We start from the raw sequence: 25738 nt of genomic DNA, 5'->3' as shown, positions 1-25738 counted from the left end.
TGAGCTCATTTCAACATAAAAATTTCAGGATATGAACACTGAAACTGAAATATTCAGAGGTAAAGAGGCATCATGCCTGGAACTTATTTACAAGTAGTTCAGAAAAAAGTGAAAAAGCAAATGGGGCAAAATGATAACATTTGGGGAATCTAAGGTAAAAGGTATGTGGAAACTTTTAGTATCACTGGAACTTTTCTGAAACCTGAAATATCAAAATAAACAGTTAAAAAATATTAATAATAGAGCTGCCATTTAAATTAACTTAGTGGTAGCCAGGGGATCTTCTCGATTCAAGGATTTTACTTATATTATCTTTAATCTTCACAACAATCTTTTAGGGTAGGTATTATCATCAATTCATTTAAATACATAAGAACGTGAAGATTTCAAGAAACTTGTTCAAGAACAGAGATCTAATTAAGTAGCACAGTCAGGTTTCAAAGCAAATCATACTCCAAAGCTCATCCTCTTTAATAAGGCAGGAAATATAGTAGTGGTTTAGACAGAGCTCTTGCTCTAGAGTTAGAGACTCAGGTTTGAGGATCTGAATCCTCAACACTATTTGTTAGTAATGTGATTATGGGCAAATTACTTACCTTAACTTCTCTTTTGTTTTGAAGATAGTATCTGGTGATTAGTACCTATCTCATGAATTACTGGGCTTCCCTGGCGGCTCAGACGGTAAAGCGTCTGCCTGCAATGCAGGAGACCCGGGTTCGATTCCTGGGTCAGGAAGATCTCCTAGAGAAGGAAATGGCAATCTACTCCAGCACTCTTGCCTGGAAAATCCCATGGACGGAGGAGCCTGGTAGGCTACAGTCCGTGGGGTCACAAAGAACTGAGCGACTTCATCTTCACTTTCATTAGTTACTGAGGAGATTAAACAACATATAGCATGTACAACCCTTGAATACAATGCATGCTAAGTTGCTTCAGTCAGGTCCAACTCTTTGCAACCCTATGGATTGCAGCCCTCCAAGCTCCTCTCTGTTCATGGGATTCTCCAGCAAGAAAATTGGAGTGGGCTGCCATGCCCTCCTCCAGGGGATTTTCCCAACCCAGGGATCGAAACCACATCTCTTACGTCTCCTGCATTGGCAGGCAGGATCTTCACCACCTGGGAAGGCCTGAACACAATACCAAAGTCTATGATAAGAATACAAATGCTTGTTGTTTCCATGTATTTCATGCTACCTTTCCTGAAAAAGTGCTTTAGACAATGCTTAATTTTGAAGAGTTGAGACAATTACTAGTTAATTTGTTTTTTACTGTTTTAAAATAGGTATTTAAAAATTTATCAAACCTAGAGAATTAGGCAGTTAACTAGGCAGTTAAGGGAAACAAATTTTCCTTACCTTAAACAAGAAGTTACTTCACTGTTATTACAGATAATACTAATTACTGCAGACTTCCTATAACTGCTATGATAGAAACCAAGTCTACATAAATGTTACATATAAGACACTTAACAAATCACATGTTCATGCCTGTTTTCCATTAAAAAGTGAGAATAAAAAGACAGAGGCTGAAAATGTTGAGAATGAACTCACTAGGAAAATTAACCTAGGTAAAACACCCTAATGCCAATAGTTTCAAAACAAATGTTTTAGGCTTCAAGTATCTTATAAGGGGAAGTCATAGTAAAAATACATTACCATGTAATAAAATTCCCATCTTTAAGGAAGATTAACTGATTTTAACTCTAGTTATAGGATTAACTTCATCTGTTTATTAATGTGCAAACAAACAAACAAAAAAACCCCATTTTTCCTACCTTATTGTCTCTTCTATTAGACGGTCTGAGCTGCAAATAAAAAGAAAATTCAAATTCTGGAATTATTAAAAGCACATTTAAAACTTGTACTTAATTTTTCTATATTTTACAGATAGATTATTTTTCCAGTCATTTATGTGAAAAACACCCAGACTTTTGAAAGCAGCTACAGAAAATTCTGGACTCTGAAATTAGTTAACCCACATATATAGTTTTCATCTTAATTTGTTGGCTTAAATCTATTTCTTCCACAGAGATACTTAATGATTAAAGTCAGAACAGTTTTAAGGAGAGCACAAAAAAATAAAACTACTTCTTTAATCTAGTTAGCTCCAAGTTGTCACCACTGTCTATCCAAAACTTCAGAATTACAGCCAAATTGTTGAGACAGGATAGGCAATATAGTTTCAATGCCTATAAGCAGTAATTATTTACATCTTAAAATTTCTTCCTGTTTTGAAAAACAAAATCAAATCTCAGCTTGCCACACTTTAGAATTCAAGAATCTGAATAAAGATACCAACGCACTGTTGATCGGTGAAACATTTCCACTTACGCATCAAATACTGGAAAGAAAGACACCTCCAAAAAATCCATTTTAGGGAGGAATGCACAGCTTGGTAAAAGGGCAGCTTTATAGCGGAAAGAAATAAAAACAAACTCGCAGACATATGTATCCACCATTTGCCATAAAGACAGCACAATCTAGTAAAAACAATTTAAAATTACTCTCCTTTGGGGATACATAATATATAATCAAGTGGAATCATCCTTCATAAACAAACACTTCGTAACAGCCCAGAGGTATTCCAAAGAGGCACCTATTGTCTGTGATTAAGCAACAAGTTTCTGTTTCTTTCAAGAAACCAATTTAAACTAGCTGAAAACAATGAGCTAAATTTCATCATCAATTACTCTACCAAGGAATCACTAAAGCAACACTTAGATATTAATTCTGCTTAAAAGGTAATTCATTTCCCTCAATATACAAACTGCAAATGATACGAATTTCAAGCACATATTTTAAAGCAGTTTAACAAAACATAAGAACCTGGCAAAACCATTTCGGTTAATAACTAACAAGAATCTTTTAAAAGAGGAGGTGAATAAAAGAATAAGGAAGTAAATGAGTAAGCAAGCAAGAAACAAACAAGTATGTAATAAATAAAACTGAAAAACTGATCCCTTTGTAAACTGTAAAAAAAAATCTGATGAAGTTGTCACCAGCCAATGAGATAATTTACATCAAGCACTGTGGTGATTTCAGTCTTCCACCTACTTACAGTTAACCAGAGGGACCCTATGTCTTAATATCTTCTAAGACATGTGAACAATACTATTAAGCTGCAGTAGGACACAAAAAGCTAAGTGCTAACAGAGTTTTATATTACAGATAACATCTGCAAAATACTGAAAAAACAAAGATGAACGTACAAATCATTTGCAACCACCCTTCCATTAACGCTGATATTATGGCACATTTGTTTCTTGACTGGGTAGCCCAAGGAACATCTTTTTTTTGTTTTTGTCTTCCTTTCTTTCTTTTTTTTGTCACTCTATGCAGTGTGGGGGATCTTAGTTCCCCACAGGAGATCGAACCTGCATCCCCTGTATTGGAAAGCAGACTCTCAACCACTGGACAGTTAGGGAAGTCCCAGGAATACCTTTACTTGCATTTTTCATGGTTTATTTAGCACAGAAATTTTGTTTTATGATCACATGAAACTACCTAGAACATCAACATTCTAGGAATCAATGAACTAAGATGGACTGGAATGGGTGAATTTAACTAAGATGACCATTATATTTACTACTGTGGGCAAGAATTGGAAGAAATAGAGTAGGCATCACAGTCAACAGAAGAGTCCAAGATGTAGTACTTGGATGCAATCTCAAAACGACAGAATGATCTCTGTTCATTTCCAAGGCAAACCATTCAATATCATGGTAATCCAAGTCTATGCCCCGACCAGTAACGCTGAAGAAGCTAAAGTTGAATGGTTCTATGAAGATCTACAAGACCTTCTAGAACTAACACCCCGAAAAGATGCAGGGGACTGGAATGTAAAAGCAGGAAGTCAAGAAATACATGGAGTAACAGGCAAATTTGGCCTTGGAGTACAGAATGAAGCAGGGCAAAGGCTAATAGAGTTCTGCCAAGAGAACGCACTGGTCACAGCAAACACCCTCTTCTAACAACACAAGAGAAGACTCTACACATGGACATCACCAGATGGTGAACACCAAAATCAGACTGATTATATTCTTTGCAACCAAAGATAGAGATGCTGTATATTTAGTCAGCAAAAACAAGACCGGGAGCTGGCTGTGGCTCAGATCATGAACTCCTTATTGCCAAATTCAGACTTAAATTGAAGAAAGCAGGGAAAACCACTAGACCATTCAGGTATGACCTAAATCAAATCCCTTATGACTATACTGTGGAAGTGAGAAATAGATTCAAGGGACTAGATCTGATAGAATGCCTGATGAACTATGGACGGAAGTTCATGACATTGTACAGGAGACAGGAATCAAGACCATCCCCAAGACAAAGAAATGCAAAAAAGCAAAATGGCTGCCTGAGGCTTTACAAATAGCTGTGAAAAGAAGAGAAGCGAAAAGCAAAGAAGAGGAAAGATATATCCATTTGAATGCAGAGTTCCAAAGAATAGCAAGGAGAGATAAGAAAGCCTTTCTCAGTGATCACTACAAAGAAATAGAGGAAAACGATAGAATGGGAAAGACTAGAGATCTCTTCAAGGAAATTAGATACCAAGGGAACATTTCATGCAAAGATGGGCTCAATAAAGGACAGAAATGGTATGGACCTAACAGAAGCAGAAGATATTAAGAAGAGGTGGCAAGAATACACAGAAGAACTGTACAAAAAAGATCTTCACGACCCAGATAATCACAATGGTATGATCACTCACACTCACCTAGGGCCAGACATCCTGGAATGTGAAGTCAGGCAGGCCTTAGAAAGCATCACTATGAACAGAGCTAGTGGAGGTGATGGAATTCCAGTTGAGCTATTTCAAATTCTAAAAGACGATGCTGTGAAAGTGCTGCATTCAATATGCCAGTAAATTTGGAAAACTCAGCAGTGGCCACAGAGCTGGAAAAGGTAAGTTTTCATTCCAATCCCAAAGAAAGGCAATGCCAAAGAATGCTCAAACCACCACACAATTGCACCCACCTCACACGCTAGCAAAGTAATACTCAAAATTCTCCAAGCTAGGCTTCAACAGTATGTGATCTGTGAACTTCCAGATGTTCAAGCTGTATTTAAAAAAGGCAGAGGAACCAGAGATCAAATTGCCAACATCTGTTGGATCACTGAAAAAGCAAGAGAGTTCCAGAGAAACATCTATTTCTTCTTTACTGACTATGCCAAAGCCTTTGATTGTGTGGATCACCACAAACTCTGGAAAATTCTGAAAGAGATGGAACTATCAGACCATGTAACCTGCCTCCTGAGAAACCTGTATGCAGGTCAAGAAACAACAGTTAGAACTGGACATGGAATAACAGACTGGTTCCAAATTGGGAAAGGAGTACGTCAAGGCTGTATACTGTCACCCTGCTTATTTAACTTATATGCAGAGTACATCATGAGAAACGCTGGGCTGGAGGAAGCACAAGCTGGAATCAAGATTGCCAGGAGAAATATCAATAACCTCAGATATGCAGATGACACCACCCTTATGGCAGAAAGTAAAGAGGAACTAAAGAGCCTCTTGATGAAAGTGAAAGAGGAGAGTGAAAAAGTTGGCTTAAAACTCAACATTCAGAAAACTAAGATCATGGCATCCAGTCCCATCACTTCATGGCAAATAGATGGGGAAACAGTGACCGACTTTATTTTTTGGGACTCCAAAATCACTGCAGATGGTGACTGCAGCCATGAAATTAAAAGATGCTTGCTCCTTGGAAGAAAAGTTGTGACCAACCTAGACAGTATAATAAAAAGCATAGACATTACTTTGCCAACAAAGGTCCATGTAGTCAGAACTATGGTTTTTCCAGTAGTCATGTATGGATGTAAGAGCTGGACTATTAACAAAGCTGAGCACCTAAGAATTGATGCTTTTGAACTGTGGTGTTGGAGAAGACTCTTGAGAGTCCCTTGGACTGCAAGGAGATCCAACCAGTCCATCCTAAAGGAAATCGGTCCTGAATATTCATTGGAAGGACTGATGCTGAAGCTGAAACTCCAATACTTCGGCCTCCTGATGCGAAGAACTGACTCACTGGGAAAGACCCTGATGTTGGGAAAGATTGAAAGCAGGAGGAGAAGGGGACCACAGAGGATGAGATGGTTGGATGGTATCACCGACTCAATGGAGAGGAGTTTGAGTAAACTCCGGGAGTTGGTGATGGACAGCAAGACCTGGCGTGCTATAGTCCACGGGGTGGCAAAGAGTCGGACATGACTGAGCGACTGAACTGAACTGAAACTGTTGAGTTTTAAGAGTTCTTTGTGTATTGTGGATAACAGTCCTTTATCAGATATGTTTTACAAGTATGTTTTTCTAGTCCACTTTATCATCTTGACAGTGTCTTTGGAAGAGCAGAGGTTTTTCATTTTAATGAATTCAATCTTAACATTTTCGTTCATGATGTTTTTGGCATTGCATCAAAAAACACATTGCTAAACCCAGTGTTACCTAGAATTTCTCCTGTGTTGTAAAACTTCTAGTAGTTTTGTACTTTATATTTAGATCTATGATCTGTTCTGAGTTATTCTGGGAAAAGGTACAAGGTCAGCGTCTATATTCATTTTTTCGCATGTTGATGTCCGGTTGTTCCCACACCACGTATTCAAAGGACCATCTCTTCTCCATAGAACTGCCTCTACTCTTCTGTCGAAGATTATTTGACTATACTTGTGTGTGTTTCTGGACTTTCTCTTCTGTTCCACTGATCTGTCTGTTCTTCCACTAATACCACACTGTCTTCATTACACAATATACACAGGAAGTCAAGTTTAATGGGGAGACAGTTTTTGCTTCTTTTTCCCCATCAAAGTATTTTAAAAAATATTTTGGTGTAAAAAAAATTTTTTTTTTAATATCAACAAATTTGTTTACAGCAGAAACAGAAAGACTAAGAGAAAATGTGAGGAATCACAGTTTCCATTTGTTGTTCTTTCGATAAATGAAAAGGATTGAACTCATAAAAACCTACCTGAGTCATAAAGAATATGAAATATTAAGGAAGCATTTTATAATGTTTCTGAAATGTCTAGAAAAACCTTGTATACCAATACAAAATAATCTATTATGTAACTTAACAACTCCCCTCAAGTTCATCAGCTCATATTGCACTCAACTTCGTCCTGCTTCAGTTTCTTTCTTTATAGAATGAGCACGTACAAACTTTCTCACAAAAATGCTGAAGGGAATATATGTAAAGTATATCCCACATACAACTTCCCTGGTGGCTCAGATGGTAAAATGTCTGCCTATACTGAAGGAGACCCAGGTTCAATCCCTGGGTGGGGAAGATCCTCTGGAGAAGGAAATGGCAACCCACTCCAGTACTCTTGCCTGGAAAATCCCACGGACTGAGGAGCCTGGTAGGCTACAGTCCATGGGGTCATAAAGAGTCAGACACGACTGAGACTTCACTTCACATATCCTACATAAAATCACCCGAGAAACAAAAATGGAAAATACCTTTTGATAGCCAATCTTACTGCTATTTTTTATAACCCTAAACACATCATTTAAGCTGTGTGACCCTAAATTAATGTATTTTTCCCCCTGTAAAATGGACAGTGGGAAGGGTTTTCTTTGAATTACTAATGAACGCAAAAGTAAAAAATTTCATATAAAATTTATGACATGTTCTGAAATAAAGAATATTAATTTACATAACTGATAAACTCTTTTCAGCATCTAATCATCCGTAAACAACTGCATTTCTGTTTAACTTCTTTTGGGGTTGATGAATATAAAAATGTTAATGTAAGCTCATCTTTATTTTTGTGCTACTTGAGTATCCTATTCCTTACTTTGTACCCAAAGAATATATTAATATATTTTCAGATATAATGCAAAATTTTTTTTTGGTGGTCTTTATCAGATACAAAAAGAACTACCAAAGCTATAAATAACTATAAGCTACTCTAGGAAAGACTGCCCCCTTGTGCCAATCAATAATATTTAACATACTAAGAAAAAAACACTAAAAACTTTCTGACACTACAAGTAGCTAGAGTTCTACTAAAACGGTCTTGATCTTTCCATGTTCTGATTTCAACAGCTCATATTTAAAGTGGTGATCTTCAAAGAAAAGTAAATTGAACAGTACATTAAGCTCGTATGGACATGACTAATTTACGACATTCAGCAACAAAAGCATAATTCATATCATTTAACTATCATGGTTATTAGCTATTCAAGTGTTTAGAGGCCAAATTCAGAGTTTAAGTAATTTTCTGATCCTTAAGTTCTATAACAAAATACAAAGAAAATAATTAAAGAAACCAGTATATTTGAGAAGAAAACTAGATGAAGCAGGAATAGAGTATGGTGGCTTATTTTAAAATATATATATACATTTATATATATATGTGTATGTGTGTGTATATACATATATATACACACACATACAGTTCATCCAAGTTTTTAGGTATTTTAAGTTTAGAAAAGATATATTCTTTGAATTTGATGTATGGCTAATTACCCTTTATAAAGCTTCTTGACATATTTAAGCAGTATCAGGCCATTCAAATATAAGTCAGTATCTATATATTATTAACCTACAGTAGAAGGCAAAGTATTAGGGCAATAGACTTGCTAAAGAAAACAAACATTAAGGTAATAAGACATATTACAGCTTCCCTGGTGGCTCAGAGGGTAAAGCGTCTGCCTGCAATGCGGGAGACCCTGGTTCGATCCCTGGGTTGGGAAGATCCCCTGGAGAAGGAAATGGCAACCCATTCTGGTACTCTTACCTGGAAAATCCCATGGATGGAGAAGCTTATAGGCTAGAGTCTATGGTAGGCTAGAGTCTATGGGGTCGCAAAGAGTCAGACACGACTGAGCGACTTCACTTCACAGTTACTAATACATTACAAATTACATTAACAAATAAGTAATGTGAATGCAGACTTTTGTGTATATATTTGATAGCATCCTATCTTTCCTAATTATGGTCAGAAAAGTTGTAATTCTTTCATTAGAAGAATTAAATGAATTAGCACTGGTAAAGCATTTGGTATAATAAACAGCACAAAATATTTGCTATATATGTAAATAAATTAATATGTATGTACCACATAGTATGCATTTATTCAATAATACCTACTTTCGAAGGTGGTCATGTTCTTTCAAAAACAGTTCAGTTCTTCTGTTGTTTACTCCAGACCCACTTTTATATGACCTAGAAGAAAGAAAATTTTAGAATGTTTGTTGGCAGACACTATAAAAAAGGATTAAATGATTACTCCAGTAATATCCAAAGTGGACAAATTGAGCTTTTCCATATACAACTAAAATATATAATCCTTCTTATCTCCTTTTAAAAATGGCATCTATGATAGATAAATATGCATGGCTTTCTAGCTTAAGAATTTATTTTTCACTGAAATAATCCAACATTCTTAGACAAAAATCTTACTTTTCCTTTTTTAAATTTTATATATACATTTGATAATTTCTAAAAATGTGTATTTTGTATCAGTTGCCAAAAAGTCCAACTCACTAAAGTACATGAAAAGAGAATATACATTCATTCGTTTATTCATTAACTCAGCAAATATTTATTCAACATCTGTCAGGTACCACACATTCTAACAGTAAAACATGCTACTTAGCCATGAGTTGTTCACAGTTTAGACAGGTACATAAATTATTTAATTTTAATTCAGTGTAATAGGAACTATTACTTTAATATTTATATACAAAAGAAGAGAGTAGTCATTACTATAGGGCAGAAGGTAGATTAGAGAGCTTGTGAGAAATACAAAAACCTTTTTAAACAGGGAAAATCCATAAAGGATACCCTACAGAACAAGTGACAATTTACAGCTGTAAAAAGTGGAGGATTATTTCAGGAAGGAAGGACTGCATGTGCAGTGTCATGGGGTGTGGAAGAACACAGTGTCTTCAAGAAACTTGGTATCGTCCATCTTGCAGAGTGAGGTTTGGGAGGATAAGGTAAAAGATGAGAAAAGAGGGGCTTTTAGAGCCTTTTCTTTTCTGTCTCTTATTTCCTCGTCTTTATTTTCCCCAAGTGGGAATAATACTCCTGATTGATTACAACACAGCACATGAGGTACGGAAGCCACTGAAATGGAACGTTTCCCTAAAAGGAAGCTACGGGTCAGCCAACTGAGGAGTACTTCAGGATTTCTATCCTGGTTTCAGTTCATTACAATTTACAAGAAAACGCTTTGTATCATTACTACCAACAATTTCATGTTCCAGTTCTTTACTTACTAAGTATCAAGAACCACAACAAAAAAATTCAAGTAACTGCACACATACTGCAGTGAGACAAAAGGGGTCATGCCATTAAAGGGAGCCACACTACCTGAGAGTAGGTTCCAATGCGCAAAGCGCAGCAGGAAAGAAAACACCAGGGAAAGCTGCACAATATAACCAATACCACACTGGACTTGGAAGACTAATGTTGTTTAGTTGGTCAGCCGTGTCCGACTCTTTTGTGACCCCAAGGAGCCTACCCAGGCTCCTCAGTCCATGAGATTTCCCAGGCAAGAATACTAGAGTGGGTTGCCATTTCCTTCTCCAGGGGATCTTCCCAACCCAGGAATGGGACTGAAACCATGCCTACTGATTGGCAGGCAGATCCTTTACCACTGAGCCACCTGGGAAGTCCATGAACCAGTTAACCTCAAACAAGACTCCTAATACCTAGTTTTATAAAATGGGACTAATAATTTATATCCATATCAAAAGATTATATGAAGCCAAAAAAAGAGATAATATATGAAAAAGCAGTAATTGCAGAAAAAAATCTTAAATATCAGCTATTACTACTATCAGTCACTCAATTCAGTCATTCAATTCACATCTGACTCGTGGCAACACCATGGACTGCAGCACACCAGGCCTCCCTGTCCATCATCAACTCTCGCAGTTTACTCAAACTCCTGTTCATTGAGTCGGTGATGCCATCCAACCATCTCCTCCTCTGTCATCCCCATCTCCTCCTGCCTTTAATCTTTCCCAACATCAGGGTCTTTTCCAATGAGTCAGTTCTTTGCATCAGGTGGCCAAAGTATTGGAGTTTCAGCTTCAGCATCAGTCCTTCCAATGAATATTCAGGACCGATTTCCTTTAGGATGGACTGGTTGGATCTCCTTGCTATACAAGGGACTCTCAAGTCTTCTCCAACACCACAGTTCAAAAGCATCAATTCTTCGGTGCTCAGCTTTCTTTATAGTCCAACTCTCACATCCATACATGACTACTGGAAAAACCATAGCTTAGACTGGATGGATCTTTGTTGGCAAAGTAATGTCTATGCTTTTTAATATGCTGTCTAGGTTTTCTTCCAAGGAGCAAGCATCTTTTAATTTCATGGCTGCAGTCACCATCTGCAGTGATTTTGGAGTCCCAAAAAATAAAGTCCGTCACTGTTTCCCCATCTATTTGCCATGAAGTGATGGGACCAGATGCCATAATCTTAGTTTTTTGAATGCTGAGCTTTAAGCCAACTTTTTCACTCTCCTCTTTCACTTTCATCAAGAGGCTCTTTAGTTCCTTTTTGTTTTCTGCCATAAGGGTGATATCATCTGCATATCTGAGGTTATTGATATTTCTCCCAGCACTCTTGATTCCAGCTTGTGCTTCCCCCAGCCCAGCGTTTCTCATGATGTACTCTGCATATAAGTTAAATAAGCAGGGTGACAATATACAGCCTTGACGCACTCCTTTTCCTATTTGGAACCAGTCTGTTGTTCCATGTCCAGTTCTAACTGTTGCTTCTTGACCTGCATACAGAATTCTCAAGAGGCAGGTTACGTGGTCTGGTAGTCCCATCTCTTTAAGAATTTTTCAGTTTGTCATGATCCACACAGTGTATTACTTTCTTTAATAGTGATCCACAGAGTGTATTACTACTATATTTTATCTCATTAACTATATTTTGCCATATATTACACTAATTTGAATATGTGCTTACTCCCCTCCGGCATCTAAAGGGCCAAGTTAATCTTTTCATTTCTACCTGCTACTACAACTGACATAATGTCTAACAGTCAGTAATCAAGAAATAGTTTAGCAAATGGATGAACATGTTTCTTTCATGATAAACTTTAAGAAAACAAGTTATTACACTGGAATGTAGTCTAGCAATTCCCACAAATTGTGTGGTAGCTAAACGACTATACATTAAAGGCTGTCTGTTACACTGGTTCTCAATGCATTCTTTAAAATATATATGTATACAGACTACAAAAAACTAGACACGTGCCTACATGTGCCTGAGAACTAACAATATTACAAAATTCCAAATACAGCAAAAATGCTTCATTTTCTTTACTCCTATATGTTATACAAAGTACATATGACTAAATATAAGAAAAACAGATAAAACAGAGACAAACAATAAAAATTAATTTTCCAAGGTAATTTCTGGAGATAAAAACATAACTGATGACTGGACAATCCTAGGTTTAGAGTTTTGGACGAAAATTTTTAATAGAATGAATATTAAGTGGTTTGAGCTGTAAAACTGTTTTACTGTTACAACAAAATAAAGGAACTCCAAGATAATGTTTGTCAGAGTACACATGAAATTTACAGTTCATAATATGGTAGTACACATCACAGTTCATGAATCATACGTATCACACTTATGAAACCTAAATACTGTAAGTCTATCACAAGTGAGACAAGGAAAGGTCTCAACAGATGGCCTAAAAGTGGAAAGACTGCAGCTTTAATTAGATGCCCAATGGATTTGACCTTGTCAGTCAAGAACAGCTATAAAAAAAAAATTTCAAAACTGTGTATAAAATGCTATATTATTAAAGGTGAGGTAAAGGGAGAGAGGAAAAGAACACAGTCAAAAAATTATGGATTAAGAGCAGCAGAAAAATGCTAGGAGTCCTTAAATAATTTGATGTAAAGCTATGAGTCTGTATAAAACCTGGAAAAAACAGATTTCGGATTCTGGGGCAATAAAGGCTACTCTAATAGCTACTTAAGTATGTAACTGTTATGGTAAGGGAGAGGGTAGAGGGACAGAAAGGGTCATAAGGAGGGGAAACGCAGAGAGCTTTGGTTATTGGTAATGTTATTAGTGTAATGCTCAAGGTGGGTAGGAGACAATCAGAGAAAAACTCACAAAGACATCATCTAAACTGGACTTTGAATTAAGACAGGAACATCACAGTTGGCAAGAGTCAATGGTAAAACTAGGGTAAGCTGGAGATAAGACCAGCAAAGTAGATTAGGACCATGTTGGAGCAACAATGTTTAAAGAACTGTGAAATGCGAAATAGAAACCTTGAAATCTAAATCATGGTTCTGCTACTCAATTTGTTGTTAATCACGGATACACTTTCAATCTAATTCTGAGTAAACACCTTACAAAATAATATAAAAGGTAACTTACTCAATATCCTTTCGTACTGATCCCATGAGATTCTCCCTTTCCCGTACTGCCACAAAGTTTGCTTTGGTTTTATGGAATTCATGTGTATAATCCTGCAATAAATTAATATCCAGTCTCAACATAAACTTTTACCTTATTGAGCCAGTTATGTATTGTTATACTACAAATCTCTGTCAAGAACACTGCTATTTAAGAAATCTAATTGTCAAGAGGTAAAAAATACCATTATAATCAGTTTCCCAAAGAGTGACCAACGTTTTTCAAATGAAAACAGTTTGGCACCGGGGGGGGGGTGGTGGTAGTGGGGTGTGTGTGTAGTCACTTCAGTTGTATGTATGTACGTGCGTTTGTGAAATCACTTCAATCTTGTCCAACTCTTTGCAACCCACTGGACTGCAGCCTGCCAGGCTCCTCTGCCCATGGGATTCTCCAGGCAAGAATACCGGAATGGGTTGTCATGCCTTCCTCCAGAGGATCTTCCCGACCCAAGAAACAAACCCAGGTCTCTCACATCGCCTTCACTGGCAGGAAGGTTCTCTACCACTAGAGTGCCACCTGGGAAGCCCAGCACGAGGGTAACAGTGCCATTAGAGCACCATCCTGTGTATCCTCTCATACCCTGTCTTACAGGGCAGAACTGTAAAGAAAAAATAATCCTCAGATAAAATAACTTCAAATAGCCTAGGATAAAACTTCGGAAGCTCTTTCTACTCATTAGTGTACCCAATGGGGCTTATTTTCAAATTTCATCTTTTTTGAAACTCCTGCAGAAAGTTAATTTCTAAACCAATCAAATGAAGAGAATCGTAAAGAATAAAATAATTTTAGAATATTTCCTTTTCTTTTTTCTACCATATTTTTAAGTTATTAAGGAATATTCATTGCTTTTAAAAATTCAGATAAATATATTAAAAAGATTAAACAAAAAAAACATAATCTCACCTCCCACAGAGCCCCTATTGATCCTTTAGAAGCAAAAATAATACATGCACGTGGGGCACCATGAACTAAAAGAGCACCAAATGAAATATAAATAAAAACCATTCTGTTCCACAGTTCTTAATACTGTCATTATTTTCTTTCAGTTTCTTTTAGGAAATATGTTTTTGCATATACAAGTTTATTATTTCATTCATTTATGCTAAAAAAAATTCATACCATAGTCTGCTATAATCTTTTAAGTTCATAAAATATCAAGTAACCTTTCCCTATTAGCAAACTGAACCTATATTTTTTAAAATTTAATATATAATTTTTAAAATTATGACTGCATGCTAAGTGCTAAGTTGCTTCAGTTGTGTCTGACTCTTTGCTACCCTATGGACTGTAGCCTGCCAGGCTCCTCTGTTCATGGGATTCTCCAGGAAAGAATACTGGAGTGGGTTGCCATACCCTCCTCCAGGGGATCTTCCCAACCCAGGGATCAAACTAGGGTCTCTTGTGTCTCCAGTGTTGGCAGGCGGATTCTTTACCACTAGTGCCACCACTACCGTAATTTAATAAATTCCCTACAATAAACAATTTAGTTTCTTTTTTTTTCCTTTTTCTGGCTGTTAAAAAGAGCTTCAATAAACAAGCTGTGTATATATTTTACTGTACTCTCTAGGTATATTTAAAGGGTAAATGCCTGGTAGAATAACTGGGTCAAACAATCTTACACAAAAATTTGGATAGTGCTAAAATGCTTTCTAGAAAGGCTACAACTTACATTCCCAGAAAATGGAAGAGTGCCTATTTTTCTGCACTCTTGCCATAAATGGGTTACAAATGGTTCAGTATTTGCTAATCTGACAGGTGAAAAATCTTATCTCATTCTGATTTGTATTTTTTCATTTGAGAATGTGGCTGACCAGCTTTTTATGAATTTGGCCACTCATTTCCTATAAATAAGTTTGAATCCTTTCCTCACTTTTCTACTGGGTTCCCTTTTTCTTATTTCTATCAATGTATCTCTGTATCACTTGTTAAAGTTTCTGGTAATAGGTCTTGCTTAGGAAAGTCCTTCGGAGAAGGCAATGGCACCCCACTCCAGTACTCTTGCCTGGAAAATCCCATGGATGGAGGAGCCTGGTGGAATGCAGTTCATGGGGTCACTAAGAGTCAGACACGACTGAGTGACTTCACTTTCAGTTTTCACTTTCATGCACTGGAGAAGAAAATGCCAACTCACTCCAGTGTTCTTGCCTGGAGAATCCCAGGGATGGGGGAGCCTGGTGGGCTGCCGTCTATGGGGTTGCACAGAGTCGGACACAACTGAAGTGACTTAGCAGCAGCAGCAGGAAAGTCCTTTACTACCCCAAAATGTATAATTTCAACCACCAAGAAATTTTATAGTTTCTTTTTCTACATATAAATCTTTGACCCATTTGGAATTTACTCTGGATAGGAGGAATGAGATAGAAATTGAGTGCTTCCCCCCTCCCTGACCCTGCCAGAAATTACCCAGTTTTAACAACTCTATTTATTTTATAATCTCTTTCTTCCCCATTGATTCAAAATAGCACCTTTCTCAGAAACTAAATTTTCATGCATATTTGGGTCTATATATGAACTCTGTTGTATTCTATATTTTTTTCCAGAATCAAATGGTCTTCATTATTCTAGATTCTTAACAGGTTTTAATATGTGGTAGAACTAGGCATTCTTTACTACTTACCTTCATCTTCGCATGTTTTCTTCTGGGTTATTTTTGTATGACTATAATTTCAAATAAACTTTGGTGGCATTTTGCCATTTTTTTTTAAAAAATGAAGCAAACAAGAAAAACCCTGTTATTTCCATTGGGATAACATTCAATGAAAGTTAAAGTCTCTGAGTTGTGTCCGACTCTTTGCGACCCCACGGACTATATAGTCCAAGGAATTATCTAAGCCAGAATACTGGAGTGGGTAGCCTTTCCCTTTTCCAAGGGCTCTTCCAAACCCAGAGATCAAACACAGGTCTCCTGCATTGCAGGCAGATTCTTTACCAGCTGAGCCACAAGGGAAGCCCATGAATACTGGATTGTGTAGCCTATCCTTTCTCCAGTGGATCTTCCTGACCAACTATCAGGGAACATTCAATGGACAGGCTGATTTAGAGACAAATCTTTTATGCTCCTCAGCAGAACTTTATATATGTAAGTCCTTCCTATACATTCTTATTAAATTATACATAAAACCTTTTAGTTTCTTCCACTGTACTTTCTAACAGGTTATTGTGTGTGTGTGTATAGGAAAACTGCTTGCTTTATATATTAATTTTGCAAGTCATTAACTTACTGAATTTGTTTCTAATTTTTTGTTTAGTTTTCTTGATTAGCTATATAATCTTATCACTAGTATAGAATAGTTTTCTTCATGGAGTAAAGAAAACTCAAAACCCTCCTATAATGACATAAAAATCTCAAGCCCAGAGTATTACCTGCAGTATGTCTCTATGTCGCTGTAATGTATGCATCAGTGCTGCATTCAAGGAGGGGACACCTGCGCTGCTGGTATATTCTGCCATTTTATCATTTACTCCAGTAAGCTAAAACAGAAAAAAAGAAAAGAAAGAAAACCCACACAAACATTTCAGAAAGCACGATAAAGAGATAAAAGCAAATTAAATGCCTATATGCCCTTCTGGCTAACAGCAAAAAAAAAAAAAAAACAAAAAACAAGAGACAGCATGTAAGGATTCGGTATTTCCCCAAAATAATCCAAAAGGGCTGATAAAATAGGACCTTGGAATGGCTGTTATCAAAACTCAAGTGGCCTGGGGAGGCACACATTTTGAATGAAAGGGTAATTTCAATAAATATGTCTGCATTAATATAATCTAGTACCATACCTAACAAGTACAGTTACGAGGAAAATAATCCTTTAACAGAAGGTACTCACTCTTGCCAAAAGCTGTTCAATCTCAATCGCCATAGTTTCAAACATTCTGTCTTGGCTTGATCCATTTAAAAGGGGTGTTGTGTCAGAGCTAAAGAGAAGTTCAAACAAAGAGAATCTATTACTTAAACCTAATCCTTTAAAATATACTTAAAATGATAGGGTAATTATTTTTAAAAAGGTCAGAACCCCTAAGACATTCTTTTTGATTCATAAAAAAATATAATTTTTATTGAAGTTTTCCTATAAAGATCACACATTCTGAATATTAAATTCAGTATAAAATAAAATTGAATGTACGACTGTCCCAATCTTAATAATGCAAAGAAATTCTAAATGCTTGCTTCCTGTTTCCCAAACGAAAATAACTTAAGCTATGATAGTGCCTAATTAAATGCTGGATCTGAAGGAACAAATTATGTGAAATAAACCTGCAGAACTACATAGTACAGCATGTAAGAGGAGCCATAAATGTATTAGAGAGATTATGTTAGATCTGAGAAATAATCTTTAAATTTTTCACCTTAAGTTCTGTCTTCCTTCCATAACTCTTTCCAAAAAGAAATAAAATTGAGATTTAAATAATCCACAAACTGGCTAAATAATATTAAATAATCAGGTATTGGCTTCAAGTCTAATAAAGATAGCCACGTCTGGCAGGGAAGTTTTAATACCAATATTTTACATTTCCTCTTAGATTATATAATTTCTTTTGTTTTGCTTTGCAAACATGTATTGAACTGTCTTCTAAAGTCTGGAAAGTCAAATCTAATTTTTACAAGTTAAACTTATGTTTGACAGATTCAAATTCTAAAACCAAATGTCTTGAAAGTTTCTGTCTCTTCTGAAAAACCATTAATCTTCATTAAGTCCCCAAGTGGTATATATTATCATATGAGCAGCTGTAGCTCAATACTGATCTTAGTTACACCGAACACAGATAAATACCAGACAATGACTATGTTCTCCACTCTTACTAAGACTTCGTCTTGCCCTGTGGCAGTTGCTTCATCAGTTTGCTTCCCTGATAGCTTGGACGGAAGAGAATCCGCCTGCAATGCAGGAGACCCCGGCTCAATCTCTGGGTTGGGAAGATCCCCTGGAGAAGGGAATGGCAACCCATTCCAGTATTCTTGTCTGGAGAATTCCAGAGACAGAGGAGCCTGGTGGGCTACAGTCCATGAGGTCGCAGAGAGTCAGACACGACTGAGCAACTAACACTAACATTTCTATTTTAAATGGCAAAATTTACCCTGGCTCTTTCTCTTTTCTACATACACATTTACAGCAACAGTAACAAACAGTGAAATAGCCAAAAAGTAGCTAATAAGGAGGATTTTCAATTTAGGATGCTTAGGTCCAAATTTTTCTTTAAAATTTTAATTCATTCACCTTAAAATATCTCATTCTTTATCACATGTCAGAGTCAACCCAAGGTTCTGTGGTTATCTCTTAGAAAGTGCCCAGAGGAAATACTTTATACACTACTAATACAGATCCTCCCCTACCAGATATATGAAAAAGAACAATGGACCAATGATGTATGCTCCATCAGGAAGAAAACTGCCTCTATCTTGTTTATAGATATAAGCCTACCACCTAGAACAGTGCTTGGCATGTGGCAGATGCTCATTAAAATACTTGCTGAATGAATGAGGAGGCAATCTCTACATTCACTACTCTCAGGGAGGTGTGAGTCCAGGGAAATGAGGGAAAACATCCTCTCCACAATACTGAGACTCAGTTAAATTTAATTCATTTCATAAGTATCTGGTGATTCACAGACCACATAGTTCTCAAAACACAGAAAGTAAAAAAAAAAAACTCCTGGAAGAAAAATTCTGGTCATCACTGAGTTTATTCATTATGACGTGCTTTCAACCTGGGCAACAAACACTTTAAGATGCACACTGGATCCTCATGGCCCTAGGTTTCTTGTTAAAAGGGACAGTGAGAGTGAAGTAACTCCACAAACTCATTCTCAATTTGTTGTAGAATTTCTGATGTTATGTTTTCGAATAGTTTCCCCTTTAATGGAGTCATAAAAGTACAAGTATACTTGTATCTTTTTCAGAGATACTGTGGGTTTAGTTCCAGACCACCACAATAAAGCAAGCATTTCAATAAAGTGAATCACATTAATTTTTTTGTTTCTCAGTGCACATAAAAGTTGTTTACACTTTACTGTAATCTGTTAAGTATACAATAGTATTATTCTAAAAAAAACCAATGTACATACCGGAATTTAAAAATACTTTATGGCTTTAAAATGCTAACCATTACCTGAGTCTTCAATGAGTAATCTTTTTGCTGATGGAGGGTCTTGCCTTGACACTGATAGCTACTGACTGACTAGGGTGGTAGCTGGTAAAGGCTGGGTGGCTATGGCAATTTAAAAAAATAAGACAACACTGAAGTTGTTGAATTGACTGTTCTTTTCACGAACGATTTCTCTACAGAATGTGATGCTATTTGACAGCATTTTACCCACAGCAGAACTTCTTTCAAGATTGGAGTCAATCCTCTCAAATCCTGCTGCTGCTCTATCAACTAAGTTTATGTAATATTCTAAATCCTTTGTCATTTCAACGATCTTCATAGCATCTTCACCAGGAGTAGAAGTAGATTCTATCTCAAGAAACCATTTATCTATAAGAAACTTAGACACACACACACACATATATATCCATGCATGTGTGCTTGCTAAGTCGCTTCATTCAGGTCTGACTCTTTGCAATCCCATGGACTATAGCCTGTCTGTCCTCTGTCCATGGGATTCTCCAGGCAAGAACACTGGAGCGGGTTGCCATGCCCTCCTCCAGGGTATCTTCCTGACCCAGGCATTGAACTCATATCTCTTATGTCTCCTGCACTGGCAGGCGGGTTCTTTACCACCTGGGAAGCTCATATATATCCATATGTATACATGTATCTGTATCTATATCTATCTATCTGTAAATATATAAGAAATAACTTGTCATCTGTGTCAGTTCAGTCACAGCTTCAGACTCCACTTCTAACTCTAACTTCTAATTCTCTTGCTATTTCCAGCACATGCGCAGTTACTTCCTCCACAGAAGTCTTGAACCCCCTCAAAGTTATCCTCAAAGTTATGAGGGTTGCAATCCACTTCTTCCAAATACCGGGTAACATTATTTTGACCTCTTCCTGGGATCTTAATGCTCTTAATGGCATCTAGAATGGTGAATCCTTTCTAGAAGGGTTTCAACTGACTCTCTCCAGACCTATCAGAAGAAGCACTATCTGTGGAAGCCATAGATAGCGGCTTCCATTATTTGTTATTTCTTCAGTGATAAGACTTGAAAGTTGAAATTACTGCTTGATCCATGGGCTACAGAACAGACACTAACCCAGGCACAAAAATAACATCAATCTCACTGTACATCTCCATGAGAGCTCCTGGGTGAACAAGGTGCATTGTCAGTGTGCAGTCATATTTTAAAAGGAATCTTTTTTCGGAAGGGTAGGTTTCATCAGTGGACTTAAAATATTCTGTTATAAACACATGTGCTATCATCCAGGCTTTGTTGTTCAATTTATGGAGCACTGGCAGAGCAGATTAGCATAATCCTTAAGGGCCCGGATTTTTGAAATGGTCAGTGAGCATTGGCTTAAACTTAAAGTCATCAGCTGCATTAGTCCCTAACAAGAGAGTCAATCTGTCCTTTGAAGCTTTCAGACATCAACTTCTCTCTAACTATGAAAATCCTAGATGACACCTTTCAATAGAAAGCTGTATTATCTATATTGAAAACCTGCTAGTTAATGTCCCCACCTTCGTTAATTACCTTAGCTGGATCTGCTAGATAACTTGCTACAGCTTCTACTAATGTATCAGCACTTATGGCTTCTCCTTGCTCTTATGGGGATGTCTTCTTTCCTTAAACCTCACAAACCAACCTCGACTAGCTTCTGCAGCTTCCCCTCTCAGCTTCACAGAACTGGAGGGAGTTAGTGCTTTGCTCTGCATTAGGCTCTGGCTTAAGGGAATGCTGTGGCTGGTTTGATCTGTTCAGACCACTAAATCTTTCTCTGTATGAACAGTGAGGCTGTTGACTCTCTTATCATCCATGTGTTCACGGGAGCAGCAGTATTAAACTTCTTTGAAGAACCTTTCCTTTGTGTTCAGAACTCGGTTGTTTAGCCTAGCTTTTGACGTATCTCGATTTTCAGTATGAATTCCTCTCCAAGCTTAAAATTATTTCCAGCTTTTGATTTAAAGTGACAGACACTTTCACTTGAACACTTAGAGGTCACTGTAGAGTTATTAATTGGTCTTATTTCAATATTGTTGTGTCCCAAGGCATCGGAAGGCCTGAGGAGAGGGAAAGAAAAGGGAGAACGACCTTTCCATGGAGGAGTCAGAACACACACAACATTGATTAACTCTGCCATCTTACAAGGGTGTAGTTCGTGGTACCCCCAAACAACTACAATAGTAACATCGACTAAGCCCATGGACCACAGCTACTGAGTCTGTTCTAGAGCTCGGGAGCCACAACTACTGAAGTTCACGTGCCCGAGAGCCTGTGCTCCACAACAAGAGAAGCCCCAGCACTGCAGCAAAGAGTAGCCCCAACTTGCCACAACTAGAGAAAGCCCATGCAGCAAGGAAGACCAAGCAGAGCCAAAGATAAATAAAATTTTTTTTTAAACAATGTTAGACAAAAAAGCAAGTTAAAAAGTAACCATTATGAATCATTCAGGAACACAAATATATGTAGTAAAAACATATGGAGAATGGGATGCCATCAGGGGCTTCAAATGAATTGATAATGATTGTTTCTTAAAGTGGGAGATAGGCACACAGAGATCCATTATATTATTCTATCTTCCTGTCTTAAGTATTTCCTAATATTTTTAAAAATAAGTGGATGGCCTAAAGTGAGGTTCAAAGATAAGACTACATTTACATCTGTTCAAAGAGTAGTATACCAGTTTCTCAAAAATTACATGTACACACTGCTACATTTAAAATGGATAACCAACAGGGACCTACTGAATAGCACAGAGAACTCTACTCAATGTTATGTGGCAGCCTGGATGATGGGAGGGGAGTTTGGGGGAGAATGGATACAGAGTCTCTTCACTGTTCATCTGAAATCATCACAACACTGTTAATCAGATATACCCCAATACAAAAAAAAAAAAAAAAAGAACCAAAATTTAAAATAGCTTGGATCATTAACAGTGAGGACATATACACTGCATTAGATTAATTCTAAAACACCAGAATAGCAGTAGGTATACTTTGCATTGGAGTAGTCCCTCAGATCCAGTTAGCAATCAGAAAATATAGGAAACACAATGTGGGCAAAGCAACATTTCCTCATACGGGATGAAATTGAAATTTATTTCTGATGAACTCATTCTTAAGCCTTAACATTTCCCTCCTGATACCAACACAATATTTGCCTAAGGATTCCAAATACATATCAGTCACTAGAATTAAGAATTTTTATAATCACTTTAAAAACCACCAAAAAGTCACCAATAGACCAAGTTACAGAGTTATATATTTTACTTTATTTTTTTAATGCTTTAAAAATATTATATAAACAACTCTAAGGCAAAAGAGAGAGAATCTGGCAGTACCTATGCCTGTCGCGTCTTCCATCTCGGGCACTGCTGTGGCTGTAACCTGTACATAGTTTACTGAAGGAAACTAGTTTCAGGTCAAGTTCATTTTCCAGCTGTCGTGCCTGCTTCCTGAGATCTTTAACAAAATTACAAAAGCAAATAATTAGACACAGAAAGCCCATCAGTAGATATAAAAAACACAAAACTTTTCTGAAGAAAACAAACTATGAAGATGATCATATACCTAGAGTACTAAAAGATGCTAACCAAACACTTATCCATGAAAACAAACCATCACATATTTAAACCTCAGATGAGGCCAAAAGGGGAGAAACAGTGGGAAATGCAAAGTTTCAGCTTTATCCTAAAGACAGCTAGACAACAAATGTTGTTCTAAAGTCCCTGAAATTATTTCTATAGCAGTAACTAAAATTTTGTAACTCAGGGGAAAACAGAAGAGAACAACTCACCAAAGGAACTGAATATGGTTTATGACCAGCACTGTATCCGTTTACCAGCTAATTTTATAAAAAAGAAACCATCACTCTTTTTGACAGGGATCATCCTATCTCTTTAAGTGTCAAGGCTTTACTAGGCTTATGAAATTTATGAAATTCTTAACAACAGAGTGAGTGATAAAGAGAAAAAAATCACTGACAAAGATTTAAAAAACTATCTTTCGACAAGCTTACTGAAAGATATTTGAAGAGGCTGAGTTTAACAGCAAATGAACAATGTGCTACCGACAAGGTCAACTCTAAGTATGACAGAAATAAGAGCATAAGTTTGAAAAGAACAGAAGAAAACACACATGGAGAGAAACTGGCATCATACAATAGTTTGGCATCTACGCTGAGTGAGAGAAGCCAGTCCAGTAACTCTTATCTAGAAATGAGAACTTTCATTCATGATGAAGTAGAGGTCAAAATAAAATTATTGGAATATAGAACGCATAGTATAAACATCTCCTCTTTCAGGAATAAGAATATAAAACATCATTTCAATACACTAACCAGCAACCAGATGTAGGAAGCACCATGCAGGTAATACAGTGAAGTACAGTTTCCCAGAGACTAAACCTCAGAATCTCAGCTCAGCCTAAAGTTCTCTGAGAACTGGCTCTGAGATTTATTCACAATCGATGTAACCGATGAATCTCTGCTTTTTGCTTTATAAATCTTTACCTTCAGAGTTTTTCTATGCATTACTAATCATGTATTTAAAGCACCTGGTACAGAACTATAGACACAGGGAACAAACGTGCTGCACACAGAGGCAGGTGGTGAGGGTGGGATGAACTGGGAGATCAGGTTTGACATAAAATACACTACTTAAGAAAAAAACAGGGCTTCCCTCATAGTTCAGTTGGTAAAGAATCTGCCTGCTCTGCAGCAGACCTGGGTTCAATTCCTGGGCTGGGAAGATCCCCTGGAGAAGGAAATGGCAACCCACTCCAGTATTCTTGCCTGGAGAATCCCATGGACAGAGCAGCCTGCCAGGCTGCAGTCCATGGGATCGAAAGAGTCGGACACAGACTTAGACTAGAGAGAGAGAGATGCCTAAAATAGCTAGTGGGAACAGGGAGCTCAGCTCGGTGCTCTGTGATGACCTAGATGGGTGGGATGGGAGTGGTGGGGGGAGTTCAAGAGGGAGGGGATATATGTATCCACACAGCTGATGCACTTCACCGTACAACAGCAACTAACACAGCATTGTAGAGCAAGTGTACTCAATAAAAAATAAGCTGCTATAATTATTATAGCACGATACTTCAAAACAGTACAGCCCAATGACTAAAGATAGCAATAACCACTTCTACATAATTTAAAATTTTTTTCTAGCTAGCACACACGTTTCAAATAAGCGTTTTAATACGTTTTAAACTATTAGCACACTTCTCTGTAATTAGTAATTGTCTTCTCAAGTATAAAATATCAAGAGCATACTGAAAGTATGACAGGTAAATACCCATGAACTTGGAATGAAGTATTTTAGACCAAGAGGTTGATCGTGACAATACTGTTATTTGTGGTGGTCTCCAGAGGCTTCAGTGGGGAGCAAGAGGAAATAAATAGGCTAAAAAGGAAAGGGGTTTTGGAGAGTAGTTTCTATGTTGCAGAAGAGCAAAGAGACAATCGGAAAAAAAAAGGTGGGGGGGGGCCTTTCTCTGATCTCTGTTCATCATCATGGTCCAGAAATGAGTTTTACCTGAGACCACTTTATCGAATCATATTTTCAGGAATTAAATAAACGTACTTGTCAAGTCACAAGATGGGTGTGTTTCTTTTTTTTTGGTAGAAGAGGTATAGCAGATGCATTGATTCTCCCAACTTTCTCTTTTTAACAAAACCGATCTCCGGAGCAGAGGGTAAAGTTATTCCCTCTGCCTTCAAACGCGACTCGCCACGCAATCCTCGAAGTCCCAGCCCGACGCTGCCAAGGGGACCCCACAGGAGGGAGTCATTCCGCTCACATAACTTCCCTCGATGGACCGGACCGACAAGTTCCTCCTTTCTCTTTCCCTACTCAATTGTCCAACAGCGACCTCAACTCTAAGGCGCTGACTCCTCCAGTCTTCTGGACTCAACACTCGTTTCCTCTCAGAGTTCACACCCCAAACCCCTCCGTCCAAGTTCCGCTACCGTCTCAGCCCAGCTCTCCTCCGGAGAATCAGACCCTCTTCCTGTCGGCCGCGGCTCAGCCTTCTCTGCCCAACACCTGCCCCAGGTCCCGCTGCCGATCAGGTCAGCCTCCTCCCCAGACCGTACGGTTTCTACAACTCCCAGGCCCGAGGACTCCCACTAGACCTGCCCTACCCCTCAACTCAGACGCTCTGGAGGCCAGGCTCTTCTCTCTGCTGCCTCCGCCAAGACCCGTCCTTACTCAGCCCCTCTGCCCCTTGGCA

The 25738-nt window shown here is 37.6% G+C and overlaps 1 protein-coding gene across 3 annotated transcripts in view; it reads right to left on the bottom strand.

Annotated features, from left to right (window-relative positions):
* The window catches only part of GOSR1 (golgi SNAP receptor complex member 1), a 37438-nt gene that overhangs the window by 11643 nt on the left and 57 nt on the right, over window positions 1-25738 (bottom strand). For 2 of the 3 annotated variants that reach the window (XM_068976666.1, XM_068976668.1), the window contains exons 2-7: window positions 22849-22969; window positions 17236-17323; window positions 16775-16882; window positions 13373-13464; window positions 9095-9169; window positions 1775-1804 (exon numbers count right to left, since the gene is read on the bottom strand). In XM_068976666.1, coding sequence (XP_068832767.1) covers window positions 1775-1804; window positions 9095-9169; window positions 13373-13464; window positions 16775-16882; window positions 17236-17323; window positions 22849-22969 — 514 coding nt within the window. The remainder of the gene's footprint in view (window positions 1-1774; window positions 1805-9094; window positions 9170-13372; window positions 13465-16774; window positions 16883-17235; window positions 17324-22848; window positions 22970-25738) is intronic. The other variant, XM_068976667.1, reaches the window with a different exon arrangement.

This window comes from Capricornis sumatraensis, chromosome 8 (assembly GCF_032405125.1).
Source record: "Capricornis sumatraensis isolate serow.1 chromosome 8, serow.2, whole genome shotgun sequence".
Classification (NCBI taxonomy): Eukaryota; Metazoa; Chordata; class Mammalia; order Artiodactyla; family Bovidae; genus Capricornis; species Capricornis sumatraensis.
This window is presented reverse-complemented; position numbering and strand designations above follow the sequence as displayed.